This window comes from Pseudophryne corroboree, chromosome 2 (assembly GCF_028390025.1).
Source record: "Pseudophryne corroboree isolate aPseCor3 chromosome 2, aPseCor3.hap2, whole genome shotgun sequence".
NCBI lineage: Eukaryota > Metazoa > Chordata > Amphibia > Anura > Myobatrachidae > Pseudophryne > Pseudophryne corroboree.
In genome coordinates, this window is record NC_086445.1 from 416,435,117 (window position 1) to 416,449,897 (window position 14,781).

The following is a 14,781-nucleotide window of genomic DNA, read 5'->3' on the forward strand; positions in this document are numbered from 1 at the left end:
ATCTCTTATAAACATATTTAATTGTTTTTAATGATTTTGTGCAATAAAAGCGTCTAATCATTTGTCCAGTTTTGTGTAGCGCTTCCTATGTGTTGTGGGTGATTCTTTAGGCTCTCTACACACAATCACACACAATCTTTTAGTCTATTAATTACTCAGAACTTCACAATTTCCACTATGTTGGGAGCTGCTACACAATTGGAATTAGACACCAGTCAAGATTGATATTAGGCTGTGCAGGATGGTATCTGGATCCCGGCACTTGGGATGCGAGCAGTCATATTACCGACAGTAGCATCCCAATGTTCAGAATCCCAACACCTAATTGGTAAGTATACTATCCCTAATTACCAAACCCCTTAACCCTCCTTTTTTGTAGCCTGACCCTATCCCCCCCAAAGCCTAACCCCCCCTCCCCCACTTCCTAACCTTAACCCTACCCAGGTGTGCCTAACCCCCCTCATCCTAACCCTAATTCTCCACCCTCAGCCTAATCCTAACCTTCCCTAGACCCCATGGCTTACCTCTCCTCAGGCATGGCAAATCCTCATTCGGGTTCCGGGTGCACGGGATCCCGGGGCTGGGCTGGTGATAAATGTTGGGATGCCGGTTCCGGCAATCCAAGTAGTGTCGGGATTCCAGGGTTGGTATTTTGACTGCTGGATTCCAAATGCCGGGATTCTGACTGGATTCAGGCTGTGCATGTCACTTTGTTTGCACTATGCACATGTACAAGTTGTAACAAGGTGTAGTTACTCTCTCATACAAATACACTTGCTACTGTAATTCTAACAACGGTCCATATGTATTATTTTAAAATAATCTATACAATATTACAATAGTTACAATGAAAAATTTCTGTAGAACTTTTTGATTTCTTTTTTTTATATAAAATATAGTGAAATACACAGAGGTTTATTGTGAGGCACTTTAGAAAAATGACTACTGATCTATGACATGCAGACAGGCAGCATTTGAATTTACCATATAACTGAAATGATTTAATGTTATATATAGGTTTTTGTATAAGTATGATACAAAATTTAAAGACTATTGCCACAGCTTTAATCTATAAAATCCAGTGAGCTTTGTACCTCTATATAATTTTAGTATATTAAGTGTATTGTACAATACGGAAGAAAGAGGAATCATTTTCACTCAACATTTGTGCGTCTCATGGGTGCTCTGAGTGAAATACATTAATATCTGATGATTCATGGAATTGGAATATAGTAGATAATCTTCCGGATTTCACTGAGAGATGTTTGAAAATATTATCTCATCTTTAATGTACTGCAAACTCCACTTCAATGAAGGGACATCTTTCTGTAAGGTCAGTAATGAATCAATCTAAGCTATCGGGATGTCTTTTCCATTGACACAATCAGTTTTCTGATCTTAGCTTGTTTAGATCACTATGTACAGTCCTGAATTTCACAGTCTATTCTCAGGAGCACTGACACATGATCATCTCTCGCTAAATATTTTATAGCTACGTCAAATGCAGAAATTTAGACTGTACTACTAAAGGACAAATTACAATTGCACACATAGGGGTATATTTACTAAGGTCCCGATTTTGACCGAGATGCCGTTTTTTCTTCAAAGTGTCATCTCGGTAATTTACTAAGCAAAAATCACGGCAGTGATGAGGGCATTCGTAATATTTTGGAAGTCCTAGGAAAAAATCACGAATCAATACACCATCGGTCAAATACGCCTGCAATTTGGTAGAAATCGGGAATTTACTAAAAAGTGCAAAACACAAACACTGCCGACAATAGCCAAACACTGCCGTGCTAAAATACAAATCGTGAAAAAGTGCTAAAAAAAAACAGACCTGCTTTTTTATCCCGTGTTTGTATAGGCATGCACGGATCCATGAGATCCGTGCATGTTTTTCAGTGTGAAGGGGGGGGGAAATGTTATAAATTTTCAAAAAAAAAATGCGTGGGGTCCCCCCTCCTAAACCAAACCAGCCTCGGGCTCTTTGAGCCGGCCCTGGTTGCAAAAATATGGGGAAAAAATTGACAGGGGTTCCCCCATATTTAAGCAACCAGCACCGGGCTCTGCGCCTGGTCCTGGTTTCAAAAATACTGGGAACAAAAAGAGTAGGGGTCCCCCGTATTTTTGAAACCAGCACCGGGCTCCACTAGCTGGACAGATAATGCCACAGCCGGGGGTCACTTTTATACAGTGCCTTGCGGCCATGGCATCAAATATCCAACTAGTCACCCCTGGCCGGGGTACCCTGGGGGAGTGGGGACCCGTTCAATCAAGGGGTCCCCCCCCAGCCACCCAAGGGCCAGGGGTGAAGCCCGAGGCTGTCCCCCCCATCCAATGGGCTGCGGATGGGGGGCTGATAACCTTTGTTCAAAGTAATGAATATTGTTTTTAGTAGCAGTACTACAAGTCCCAGCAAGCCTCCCCCGCAAGCTGGTACTTGGAGAACCACAAGTACCAGCATGCAGCGGAAAACCGGGCCCGCTGGTACCTGTAGTACTACTACTAAAAAAATACCCCAATAAAGACATCACACACACACCTTGAAAGTATAACTTTAATACATACATGCACACCAACATACATACATACTTACCTATGTTCCCACGCAGGTCGGTCCTCTTCTCCAGTAGAATCCATGGTGTACCTGTTGAAAAAAATTATACTCACATAATCAATGGTTGAAGGCTCCTCTGCTTGTAATCCTTTTGTAATCCACGTACTTGAAAAAATAAAAAAACGGACACCCGACCACGAACTGAAAGGGGACCCATGTTTTCACATGGGACCCCTTTCCCCGAATGCCAGAAACCCACTCTGACTGATGTCTAAGTGGGTTTCTTCAGCCAATCAGGGAGCGCCACGTTGTGGCACCCTCCTGATCGGCTGTGTGCTCCTGTACTGTCTGACAGGCGGCACACGGCAGTGTTACAATGTAGCGCCTATGCGCTCCATTGTAACCAATGGTCGGAACCTTCAGGTCAGCGGTAAGGTCACTTTCGGTCAACCGCTGACCTGAAAGTTCCCACCATTGGTTACAATGGAGCGCATAGGCGCTACATTGTAACACTGCCGTGTGCCGCCTGTCATACAGTACAGGAGCACACAGCCGATCAGGAGGGTGCCACAACGTGGCGCTCCCTGATTGGCTGAAGAAACTCACTTAGACATCAGTCAGAGTGGGTTTCTGGCATTCGGGGAAAGGGGTCCCATGTGAAAACATGGGTCCCCTTTCAGTTCGTGGTCGGGTGTCTGTTTTTTTATTTTTTCAAGTACGTGGATTACAAAAGGATTACAAGCAGAGGAGCCTTCAACCATGGATTATGTGAGTATAATTTTTTCAACAGGTACACCATGGATTCTACTGGAGAAGAGGACCGACCTGCGTGGGAACATAGGTAAGTATGTATGTATGTTGGTGTGCATGTATGTATTAAAGTTATACTTTCAAGGTGTGTGTGTGTTGTCTTTATTGGGGTATTTTTTTAGTAGTAGTACTACAGGTACCAGCGGGCCCATTTTTCCGCCGCATGCTGGTACTTGTGGTTCTCCAAGTACCAGCTTGTGGGGGAGGCTTGCTGGGCCTTGTAGCACTGCTACTAAAAACAATATCAATCACTTTGAACAAAGGTTATCAGCCCCCCATCCGCAGCCCATTGGATGGGGGGGACAGCCTCGGGCTTCACCCCTGGCCCTTGGGTGGCTGGGGGGGGGACCCCTTGATTGAAGGGGTCCCCACTCCCCCAGGGTACCCCGGCCAGGGGTGACTAGTTGGATATTTGATGCCACGGCCGCAAGGCACTGTATAAAAGTGACCCCCGGCTGTTGCATTATCTGTCCAGCTAGTGGAGCCCGGTGCTGGTTTCAAAAATACGGGGGACCCCTACGCTTTTTGTCCCCCGTATTTTTGGAACCAGGACCAGGCGCAGAGCCCGATGCTGGTTGCTTAAATATGGGGGAACCCCTGTCCATTTTTTCCCCATATTTCTGCAACCAGGATCGGCTCAAAGAGCCCGAGGCTGGTTTGCCTTAGGAGGGGGGACCCCACGCAATTTTTTTTTTACATTTAAACATTTTTTTTTTTTTTTTTACAAGGTGCACAATGAAGCCCAGCACGGATCTCTCAGATCCGGACGAGATTCATTGTATTAAAGTCGGCAGTGTTTTACAAGTCACTCACGTAAAACACTGCCCAAAAAAAACGAATGACATCGACATCGGAAAACCCGAAAATGCAGAATACGGCAGCTTAGTAAATTTGTCGTAATCAATTCAAAAAGTTGCATATTTACACTTTCGATGTCATTCGTGATTGAACTTTGACCTCAAACGGGAAAATACGATTCTTAGTAAATTTACCCCACAGTGTGTATTATACTACTTCACTGTGGCAAATGGCGAGCTTCAGGATTATTTAATGCAAGGAATTAACACTGTATAATTGCTCCAAACATGGTAAACATATGATATTGTATGCACTGTACCATGCTCCACAAAACATACTGTAGGTTACACACCAGTGACTTGGACATGAGCAAGGTTGTGAATATTCTGTATAATCTGCATCTCTTGAATTAGTGAGTCCCCTTCCTTGAGTCCTCTTCCTCTGTACTGCTTGCTCAGGTGCCCTCAGTGGATAGATGCAGAATACGAAAGTAACTGCGGTACCCCGGTGACTTTTTATGCAGTGAAGATATATTTCAAAACATCACTTCATGAAGTACATGTCAACGTTGGCATGTACTTCAGGTTGTGATGTTTTTAAATACATCTTCACTGCATAAAAAAGTCTCCGGAATGCCGCAGTTACTTTTGTATTATAAATAAATATATATATATATATATATATATATATATATAAAGTTGTGTTCACCCGGCACTCCACGAGGGATTACAAAGTGTAAATGATGTGGTTCCCTCTGTAAGTGGGTGGCTCCCATTCAATATGCTGCAGAAATCCGGCGGCACTCAACAGTCTTAACTAAAAGGTTAACTGCAAAGGATCTTTATTAGATCATGCGGATGGATGATCTAATAAAGATCCTCTGCAGTTAACCTTTTAGTCAAGACTGTTGGAGTGCCACCGGATTTCTGCAGTATATATATATATATATATATATATACATTTATATATATATATGGGATGCGGTCTCCCGGCAGCCAGTGACCCAAACCCGACCCACATATATGTTTATATGTATACATATTTGCACAGTATATATCCATAATTCATAAGTAACATGCATATATGAAACACCGCTTGAAGGTTTTGTAATACTGATCAAGACTATTCCTGTAGAATCTCTGTGTTTTCTATATGGTTGTTCCTGTAGTTCTCTAGGTTACCTATATTATTGTTCCAGCAATCTATAGGTTCTCTGTATTACTGTTTCTGCAGTTTCCTAGGTTCTCTGTATTCCTGTTCCTACAGGCAGTGCTGTAAAAAGGATGCAGCGTGCCCTGTGCTGGACCCCACCCACCAGTGACATCTTGATGTCACATCTAAGGGGCAGGTTCACCATCTGTGGGAGGTAGAGCTCTGTCCGTAGTGTCCTTGGATGCTCCAGGCAGCTCTGCTAAAGTGCAACTGGTTACAGGGTGCTGTTCCAGGCAACCCTGTGCCCTGTGTGATGGCACTACTTGCACATAACAAGTCACAGTACTCTACTTTACTGGTCCCATAAGTTCTTTATTGCTGTCCCTGCAGGTACTCTATATTGCTGTTCCTGCACATACTCTAGGTTCTCTATGTTTACTGTTCCTGCAGCTTCAGAAAATTATTTCTGAAACATTGGCTAGTATATGTAAATGGCACCATGCTCAATCCTCTTTGGTATAACATGAAGATAATTCAATAGACCAAAAACATCATAATGTCATGTAATTTTTTTTAGCAATTTGCAAGAAAATGGTTAACAGACACAGAATCATAGGATAGACACTTGGGGGTAATTTATTAATGGTCCATTTCGATGGTTTTATCCAATTTTACATATGATTGACATTGATCTAAGTCATGTTTCGGGGCAAAAACATATATTTGCTGACATTTGAAAATCAATATAAAAAATTATCTGTTAGTAAATGTGTGTTACAGCCTCTTAATCACAACATTGATTTAGATCAATATACACTGAAGTAAAATCGACTTACAGTATATAGATGAAAATTGACATTTAGTAAATATACCCCTTGAGGTATAAATCACAGTTCACTGACTGTTATGCATATCCAGTGGTCGAAGTGGGGCGGTATACGGCGGTATGGTATACCGCCACTTCTTCCACTGACCCGGAAATGAGCCCAGAAAGTGCAGCAGGAGGCGAGGGAAGTGACATCCTGCTGCACATGGTGCTCCCCGTCCCTGCGCGGCGGCCGGCAGCTATGTAGAGCGCTGTATTAGCTCATAGCCGCTCACCGCTGCCAGCCGCCCGCACACGCCGCTTACCAGCCGCTCCCGCTCACCAGCCGGCCGCTGGCCCCGCTCACCAGCCGCCCGCCGCTCCCGCTCACCAGCCTCCCGGCGCCAGCTCACTGCTGCCAGCAACAAATAAGGTAATGTTCCCCTGCTGTCACCTCTCTCCCTGCTGTCCCTGTCGTCACTGTCCCTGTCGTCACCCTCTCTGTCGTCACTGTCTCTCCCTGTCATCACTCTCCCTGTCATCACTCTCCCTGTCATCACTGTCGTCACTCTCCCTGTCGTCACTGTCATCACTCTCCCTGTCGTCACTGTCGTCACTCTCCCTGTCGTCACTCTCCCTGTTGTCACTCTCCCTGTCGTCACTGTCATCACTCTCTCTGTCGTCACTGTCGTCACTCTCACTGTCGTCACTGTCGTCACTCTCACTGTCATCACTCTCCCTGTCATCACTGTCGTCACTCTCCCTGTCGACACTGTCATCACTCTCCCTGTCATCACTGTCGTCACTCTCCCTGTCGTCACTGTTGTCACTCTCACTGTCTTCACTCTCACTGTCGTCACTCTCACTGTCGTCACTGTCGTCACTCTCACTGTCGTCACTCTCTCTCCCCCTGTCTCTCTCCCTGTCATCACTCTCCCTGTCGTCACTCTCTGACTGTCGTCACTCTCTCCCTGTCGTCACTGTCGTCACTCTCCCCCCTGTCGTCACTCTCCCCCTGTCGTCACTCTCTCTCACCCTGTCTCTCTCTGTCGTCACTGTCTCTCTCTGTCATCACTGTCTCTTTCTGTCGTCACTGTCTCTCTCCCTGTTGTCACTGTCGTCACTCTAACTGTCATCACTCTCTCTCCCCCTGTCATCACTGTCGTCACTCTCCCTGTCGTCACTGTCGTCACTCTCTCCCTGTCATCACTCTCTCCCCCTGGTGTCACTGTCTCTCCATCATCACTCTCCCTGTCGTCACTGTCTCTCTCCATATCATCACTGTCTCTCTCCCTGTCGTCACTCTGGCTGTCCCTGCTGTCACAATTTCAGCTCATTCAGTGTGCTACAATGTGAATTTCGGCTCATTCAGTGTGCTACAAGGTGAATTTCGGCTCATTCAGTGTGCTACAAGGTGAATTCTGGCTCATTCAGTGTGCTACAATGTGAATTTCGGCTCATTCATTGTACTACAATGTGAATTTTGGCTCATTCAGTGTGCTATAATGTGAATTTCGGCTCATACCATGTGCTACAAGGTGAATTTCGGCTCATACCGTGTGCTACAAGGTGAATTTTGGCTCATTCAGTGTGCTACAATGTGAATTTCGGCTCATTCAGTGTGCAACAAGGTGAATTTGGGCTCATTCAGTGTGCTACAATGTGAATTTCAGCTCATTCAGTGTGCTACAAGCTGAATTCCGGCTCATTCAGTGTGCTACAATGTGAATTTCGGCTCATTCAGTGTGCTACAAGGTGAATTTTGGCTCATTCAGTGTGCTACAATGTGAATTCCGGCTCATTCAATGTGCTACAATGTGAATTTCAGCTCATTCAGTGTGCTACAAGATGAATTCCGGCTCATTCAGTGTGCTACAATGTGAATTTCGGCTCATTCAGTGTGCTACAAGGTGAATTTTGGCTCATTCAGGGGCAGATGTATTAACCTGGAGAAGGCATAAGGAAGTGATAAACCAGTGATATGTGCAAGGTGATACACGCACCAGCCAATCAGATCCTAACTGGTAATTTACATATTGGAGCTGATTGGCTGGTCTATTTATCACCTGGCATTTCTCACTGGTTTATCACTTCCTTATGCCTTCTCCAGGTTAATACATCTGCCCCTCAGTGTGCTACAATGTGAATTCCGGCTCATTCAGTGTGCTACAATGTGAATTTCAGCTCATTCATTGTACTACAATGTGAATTTCGGCTCATTCAGTGTGCTATAATGTGAATTTCGGCTCATACCGTGTGCTACAAGGTGAATTTTGGCTCATTCAGTGTGCTACAATGTGAATTTTGGCTCATTCAGTGTGCAACAAGGTGAATTTGGGCTCATTCAGTGTGCTACAATGTGAATTTCAGCTCATTCAGTGTGCTACAAGGTGAATTCCGGCTCATTCAGTGTGCTACAATGTGAATTTCGGCTCATTCAGTGTGCTACAAGGTGAATTTTGGCTCATTCAGTGTGCTACAATGTGAATTCCGGCTCATTCAGTGTGCTACAATGTGAATTTCAGCTCATTTAGTGTGCTACAAGGTGAATTCCGGCTCATTCAGTGTGCTACAATGTGAATTTCGGCTCATTTAGTGTGCTACAAGGTGAATTTTGGCTCATTCAGTGTGCTACAATGTGAATTCTGGCTCATTCAGTGTGCTACTATGTGAATTTTGGCTCATACCGTGTGCTACAAGGTGAATTTCGGCTCATACTGTGTGCTGCAAGGTGAATTTCGGCTCATTCAGTGTGCTACAATGTGAATTTTGGCTCATTCAGTGTGCTATAATGTGAATTTCAGCTCATTCAGTGTGCTATAATGTGAAAGGGTCACCAGTACTAGATAGCATAAGGGGTTCTACTACATGGGACACGCCCCCTTTTGGATGATCACGCCCCCTTTTCTGGAGCGTGCCTTAGGCGCGCGCATAATTACATCCTTGACTTTTGCATACCCCCACTTCAAAATTTCCACTTCGACCACTGAGCATATCTCAAACACCGTTTGAGATATCTCCAATAACTAGGCAATCATATTTTTGAGTTTATTTTATTTATTTCATTAGTACTGTATTTTTACAATAATTCCATGAATAAAGAAACTTCCTACTCTGACCAGTAGAGGTCACAGCTACCAATTGCTTTTGATCAGTGAAACAGTTCTTATGTAATAAGCAGCATGTCTACTTTAACATAAAGAAATAGATCTTAGATAGTATTGACCTCAATAATTGTCTACATATTTCTTGTACATGACTATTTATGTACAGCACATATACATATGCATACATACATATACATACATATATTCTTTTATCAAAAATTCTTTAGAAATTCTCCTGTTATTCTACAATGTCCATTCATAGGTAATGGTATATATCCAGATTTTATATTTGCCACTGGAAAATGTCTGTATCCCTACTTTGCATGATTATGGGTCCAGCTAAAAATACAGATTTAGGAAAGGTTGATAGATAGTACTCCGTAAAGATGCAAAAAGGATTGCACTGAAATGCAGTCAGAATCATACTCTCTGCAGAAAATTTAAATTGCGTAAAACTCAGCTCCTCTTTTGCAGATATAAAAATTGTCCCATTTAGGAGATACAGGGCCTAATTCAAAGACGTACGCTAATGCAGCTGCAAGTATGATTTTCTCCACCTCGCAACTGCAGATATCAGCAAGTGAAGCGGCCACCCAGAAATGAAAAGAGACACCCACCGGCGCTAATGCAACTCATTTGCAATTACGTACACATGTGCAGCCTATACGGAAGAACAAGGAAAATCAGGCTGAAGGGTAGGCCTATGGCTACGCAGACTGGACCCAGCAGTAGACAATCAGGCGCCATGTTTTTGTATGTTAGAGCTCGCAGCTGACGTCAGATACATGCCCCAAAAACGACCATGACACGCCTGCGTTTTTACAACTACTCCCCGCTAAAACTAAGTTAAAACATTACCAAACGGTCACTTCCTGTTAATCACTTGAGGAATCCTCATTGGATGCGGGTTTGCAGCAGCGCCTTAAAGCATGTGCAATGTGAATACAGCACATATTCAGTTTGCTGATAATCGCTCAGTTCCAGGAACATCGGCTTTGCGTATATCTCTGAATCAGGCCCACTGTACCATGTGGTCTCTCCACTCTGTTTTGTTCCACAAATAAATATGCAGTTTTTACCTGTTAGTACAGTCAGTAAGAAAGTCCTAAATAGTCTCATACGTAGATACAAACTTTTTTGATCAACATCTACAAATATATAAGGGGACAATACACAGAGCTTGCGCGGGACCTGTTTTTGGTTAGATCAACACAGAGGACTCGTGGACGCTCGCTCAGGTTAGAGGAGAGGAGATTCCGCACACTACGGCATAAAGGCTTTTTCACGGTAAGGACGATACGTGTTTGGAATTCCCTGCCTGAAGGAGTTGTAATGGTGGACTCAGTCAACACCTTTAAGAATGGATTAGATTAATTCCTAATGGATAAGGATATCCAGGGTTATGGTGCATAGTCACCACTATGGGTGGTCTTCTGTATACCGGCGGTCGGGCTCCCGGCGCTCAGTATACCGGCGCCGGGAGCCCGACCGCCGGCATACCGACACTTATTTTCCCTTGTGGGGGTCCACGACCCCCATAGAGGGAGAATAAAATAGTGTGGCGCGCGTAGCGCGCCACCGTGCCCGTAGCGTGGCGAGCGCAGCGAGCCCGCAAGGGGCTCATTTGCGCTCGCCACACTGTCGGTCAGCCGGCGGTCGGGCTCCCGGCGCCGGTATGCTGGGCGCCGGGAGCCCGACCGCCGGCCAGCCGTAGTGAACCCCACCACTATAGTTATTATAAAAAAGAGGGATAAAACGTAATGGCAGACATCAGCATCAGTCAAAATTTTATACCAAATAATCGTGCATAGGAGACCACAAATAGGTTGAACTCGATGGACAAATTGTCTTTTTTCAACCTTAGATACTATGTTACTATGTTACACCATCTTCTTGATGCTTCCCATAAAAAAATGAATGCATTTGTATCTGGCCCTATTGCAACAAGGTACAGATCCATGTTCACCCTGTTCGACAAACATGAGATTTTTGCATCCTTTTCCTGTTACTTTACTGTTACTTGCTGTTCCCTGGGAACTACAATTTTTAATTTAGTTCTAGGTCACAGTAAAACACAATACCCAAAGTAAGCACTGTGTCCCCAATGCAGAAATTCAATTTCTACATTGTGATTGCTATGGTTACCTTATGACATCTTCATTAAAAAAAAACACAAAAAAAAAACGTATTCCTTAAAGACATGACAGTCTCTAAGTGGGGTATTTATTATAGCTTGGAGAGAGAATTATTTTTGAGAAATCAAGTACCAATCAATCAGATCCTAACTGTCATAACTCAAACACAGGACTTTTAAAATATAAGGCAGAAGCTAATTGGCTAGTACTTTATCTCTCACAATTGGAAAACATCACTACTACAGATGATCTTACAACACCAAGGTGCAGGGAAGTTCTCAATAGATTCTACTATCCTCTTGATCAAATAAAAAATAAAATAAATCTATAATTAAGGTTAAATATAATAAAAACAGTAAAAAAAATGCTTAATTTAGAAATCTACTGCCCCCAGCACCGTAAGACTAAACTGCACTGTATGATGCCCACTCAGAAGAATAGTAACACATTTTGCATGTCACACAGAACATATGTTGTCCAAACCAATAAAAAAAATGCCTGTTCACCACTATCTTCTCTTCCTTTCACCATAAAAACCTCATGGAAAAGTGTTTAAATTTGGGCTTTCCTTATATAATGTCAATAGATTGAATAAGATATTTGCATGGCTATGCTACAAAGTGAAAAAAAAAAAAACATTCCAAAACTTTCTAAAGTTTACTTGGTTAAACTATTATTAACACCTTAAACACCGCAATGTGAAATTCATTCTGGTTCCTAAGGTGTCAAACTGATCATACTGTACGATTATTGATGCTGATTTTTTTTCTCTCCATCGATAATGTGTAGAAGTCACAAATATAACAATATAGACATACCCACATACTATTAGACTTACAAAGCTTTGCTTTACTGTGTTTATTTTTGCAGTATATCTGATCTGAATACTTGTCTACCACTTTTCCCAGATCTGACACAAGAACCACAGCAGGCAGAACGTTAACCCCTCACAGCTGTTGCTGTTTACATTTTTTCCTAGAACACTTATATTTATTTCAAGTACACAGGCACTGTGATTAGCAACTTTTGTCTAGCTGTAAAACACCATATTATAAGTTACTGCCTTATATAGCATGCTTCGTGAACTTGTAAATAAACGAATCAATGAATGATCTATAAATTACTATGCTGAACTACTGCCATAATAAAACAGAATGAGGCATGGCAACCGAAATAGTATCGTACATGGCAGAATTACAGACGCTTCCATTTACAGCTGTACTGACCTGTCATATTACACAAATAGCACGAGAAGCTGTCAGAGAGTCTATTACTACACAAAGGCATGGCGTGTCACTTTTAGATCTCTGCATGAGGCATGCACTTAATAACAAAATGAACATTTCTTCTGCTATTAATTTCATTTGTTCTCATTATCTCATTTGGACTATTTTAAATAAACGCTGTACGCTGTGATGTAGCATCAATCACTGTAAACTGTTTACCATTTGTAGAGTTTAATCAAAAAGGTTAAAAAAAGTATAAAAACTTCAACGTCATTCCAATGGACAAAATAAGTCAGCATCTTAAAATGTTTTAAATGGTATCTGACTAGCTTTCAATTGATCAGATAAAGAGGAAGAAACACATTACTGAAAATAAGATAGTTCAGCTTATTTGCTAACACAGAGTTTAAACAAGCTTCATAAAAAAGTCTATGATGCATTTAACTGTCATTTATCATTGAACATATTCAACCGTTTTTTAATTAGCAACAATAATGGTCCTACCAGATCGATTTTTGATGATGTCATTGTACTCATCCAGTGCAGCTTCATCCCTGTTTTCCTCCCCGTGGTAGCCACTTTCAGCCATAGTTCACTGCAACGTAGAGTTGTAAATCAAAAGCCAAGTCTTCAGTGTATTTTTCCTGGTTCTTTTCAGCAAGGATTTGAAGAAAGTTCCTGAGATCACGTTTTCTGCTATACCAACTAGGCAAGACAGCCTGGCAAAGTGCAGGCAGAGTTTGAATTGAGAGTAAACTGTCAGCCCCACAGATCAGATCAGGGAAAACAGGTGCTGATCTGTTACTCCTTAAAATAGAAGCACCCTCTTTAAAACGAATAGAATGTGAATGTAGAGTAGGGAATATTAAACCTGACACTCTATAAATCAGCATCCACTTGTAGATTCCAGAAACTATTTCCGCACTCTGTCCAATCAATACAAAGACCAACAAAGTACCAAATTGCCCAAATAAACTCAGAGGGCATACATAATTTAGTTATACCTCACTTAGTTGCTTGCATTCAAGATATGACGAGTCTCTGTTCAATATATATTGTATCATAAAGGTTAGAACGGATGCCAAACATTAGTAGCAACCACTATTTATCCTGCAGTGTTTCTGGGATATTGGTATACACAACATACAGTAATTTCACTCTACAGTCCCTGGCATATGTGTGCTTATTCGTGAGAGTTAAAACAATTTCATTCTTTCATTACAGGACATTTATTAATAAAATGTAATCTGCATAGTTTATTGTATGTTACAGAACATAACATTGAGGTTTAGCTTGCTTAATATTACTCATTTTTGAAAATCACAACATATGTAATACGGTCCTATTATAACTAATTATTTATTTATTATTATTTATTAACAGTTTCTTATATAGGGCAGCAAATTCCGTTGCACTTTACAATTGGAAATAACAATGATATAACAAAACTGGGTAATAACAAACAGTCATAGAGGTAGGAAGGCCCTGCTCGCAAGCTTACAATCTATAGGGCTAATGCTAAAATGTTTAGTTTATATGTTTATGATACATTTTCCCCTCCATTTTGTGTAGTGTAAGGTAAAATGTGTTGGTGCTGTTGAAATGAAATGCAATAATAATATTCTAATGCATGTACTGTTTGTCAAATTCTTAAATCATAACATAGGCTGATCACCTTCACAATCTCTTCTATTACTCTAACTTCTATGACACTAAAACCAAGCAAGCCTCCTTTCACCCGCCTAAATACTAACAATATACATTTTCAACAACTTTCCACTTCTCTGCAACAACTCCTCTCACCAATCTCTACGTTTACCACACCTGACACTGCTGTATCCCACCTGCACCAGACCGGGTGTGGTATAAAAGATAGACAGTGTCTAGGTAGACAGTCAATAGATAGACACCATATGTTAGACAGACATTAGGTCGACAGGGTCAAAAGGTTGACATGAAAATGTTAGACAAAAAAAAGGTAGACACCATGTTTTTTGCATATTTGTGGTTTGTGTGGATAGTTTTGTCATCTGGGACCCCCAATTGTAGAAAGACATGCGCTCGCCGCAAGGTTTATAACCAACTCTATGCCGACATGGATAGAGAAGGTATGAAATAGTCCAAAAACATGTTAAAAAAAAAAAAAATTGTCCATCCTTTTTATGTCAACCATTTTCATGTCGACCTT

General features: G+C 42.0%; 1 protein-coding gene across 6 annotated transcripts in view; it reads right to left on the minus strand.

Annotated features, from left to right (window-relative positions):
* The window catches only part of DMD (dystrophin), a 3,641,189-nt gene extending 3,627,827 nt beyond the window's left edge, over positions 1-13,362 (minus strand). For all 6 annotated transcript variants that reach the window (XR_010221499.1, XM_063953479.1, XM_063953476.1 and 3 more), the window contains exon 1: positions 13,098-13,362. Coding sequence is in view for 5 of the 6 variants with exons in the window: in XM_063953479.1 (XP_063809549.1) it covers positions 13,098-13,182 (85 nt within the window). In the remaining variant the exon portion in view is untranslated. The remainder of the gene's footprint in view (positions 1-13,097) is intronic.
* Positions 13,363-14,781: the final 1,419 nt, after the last annotated feature.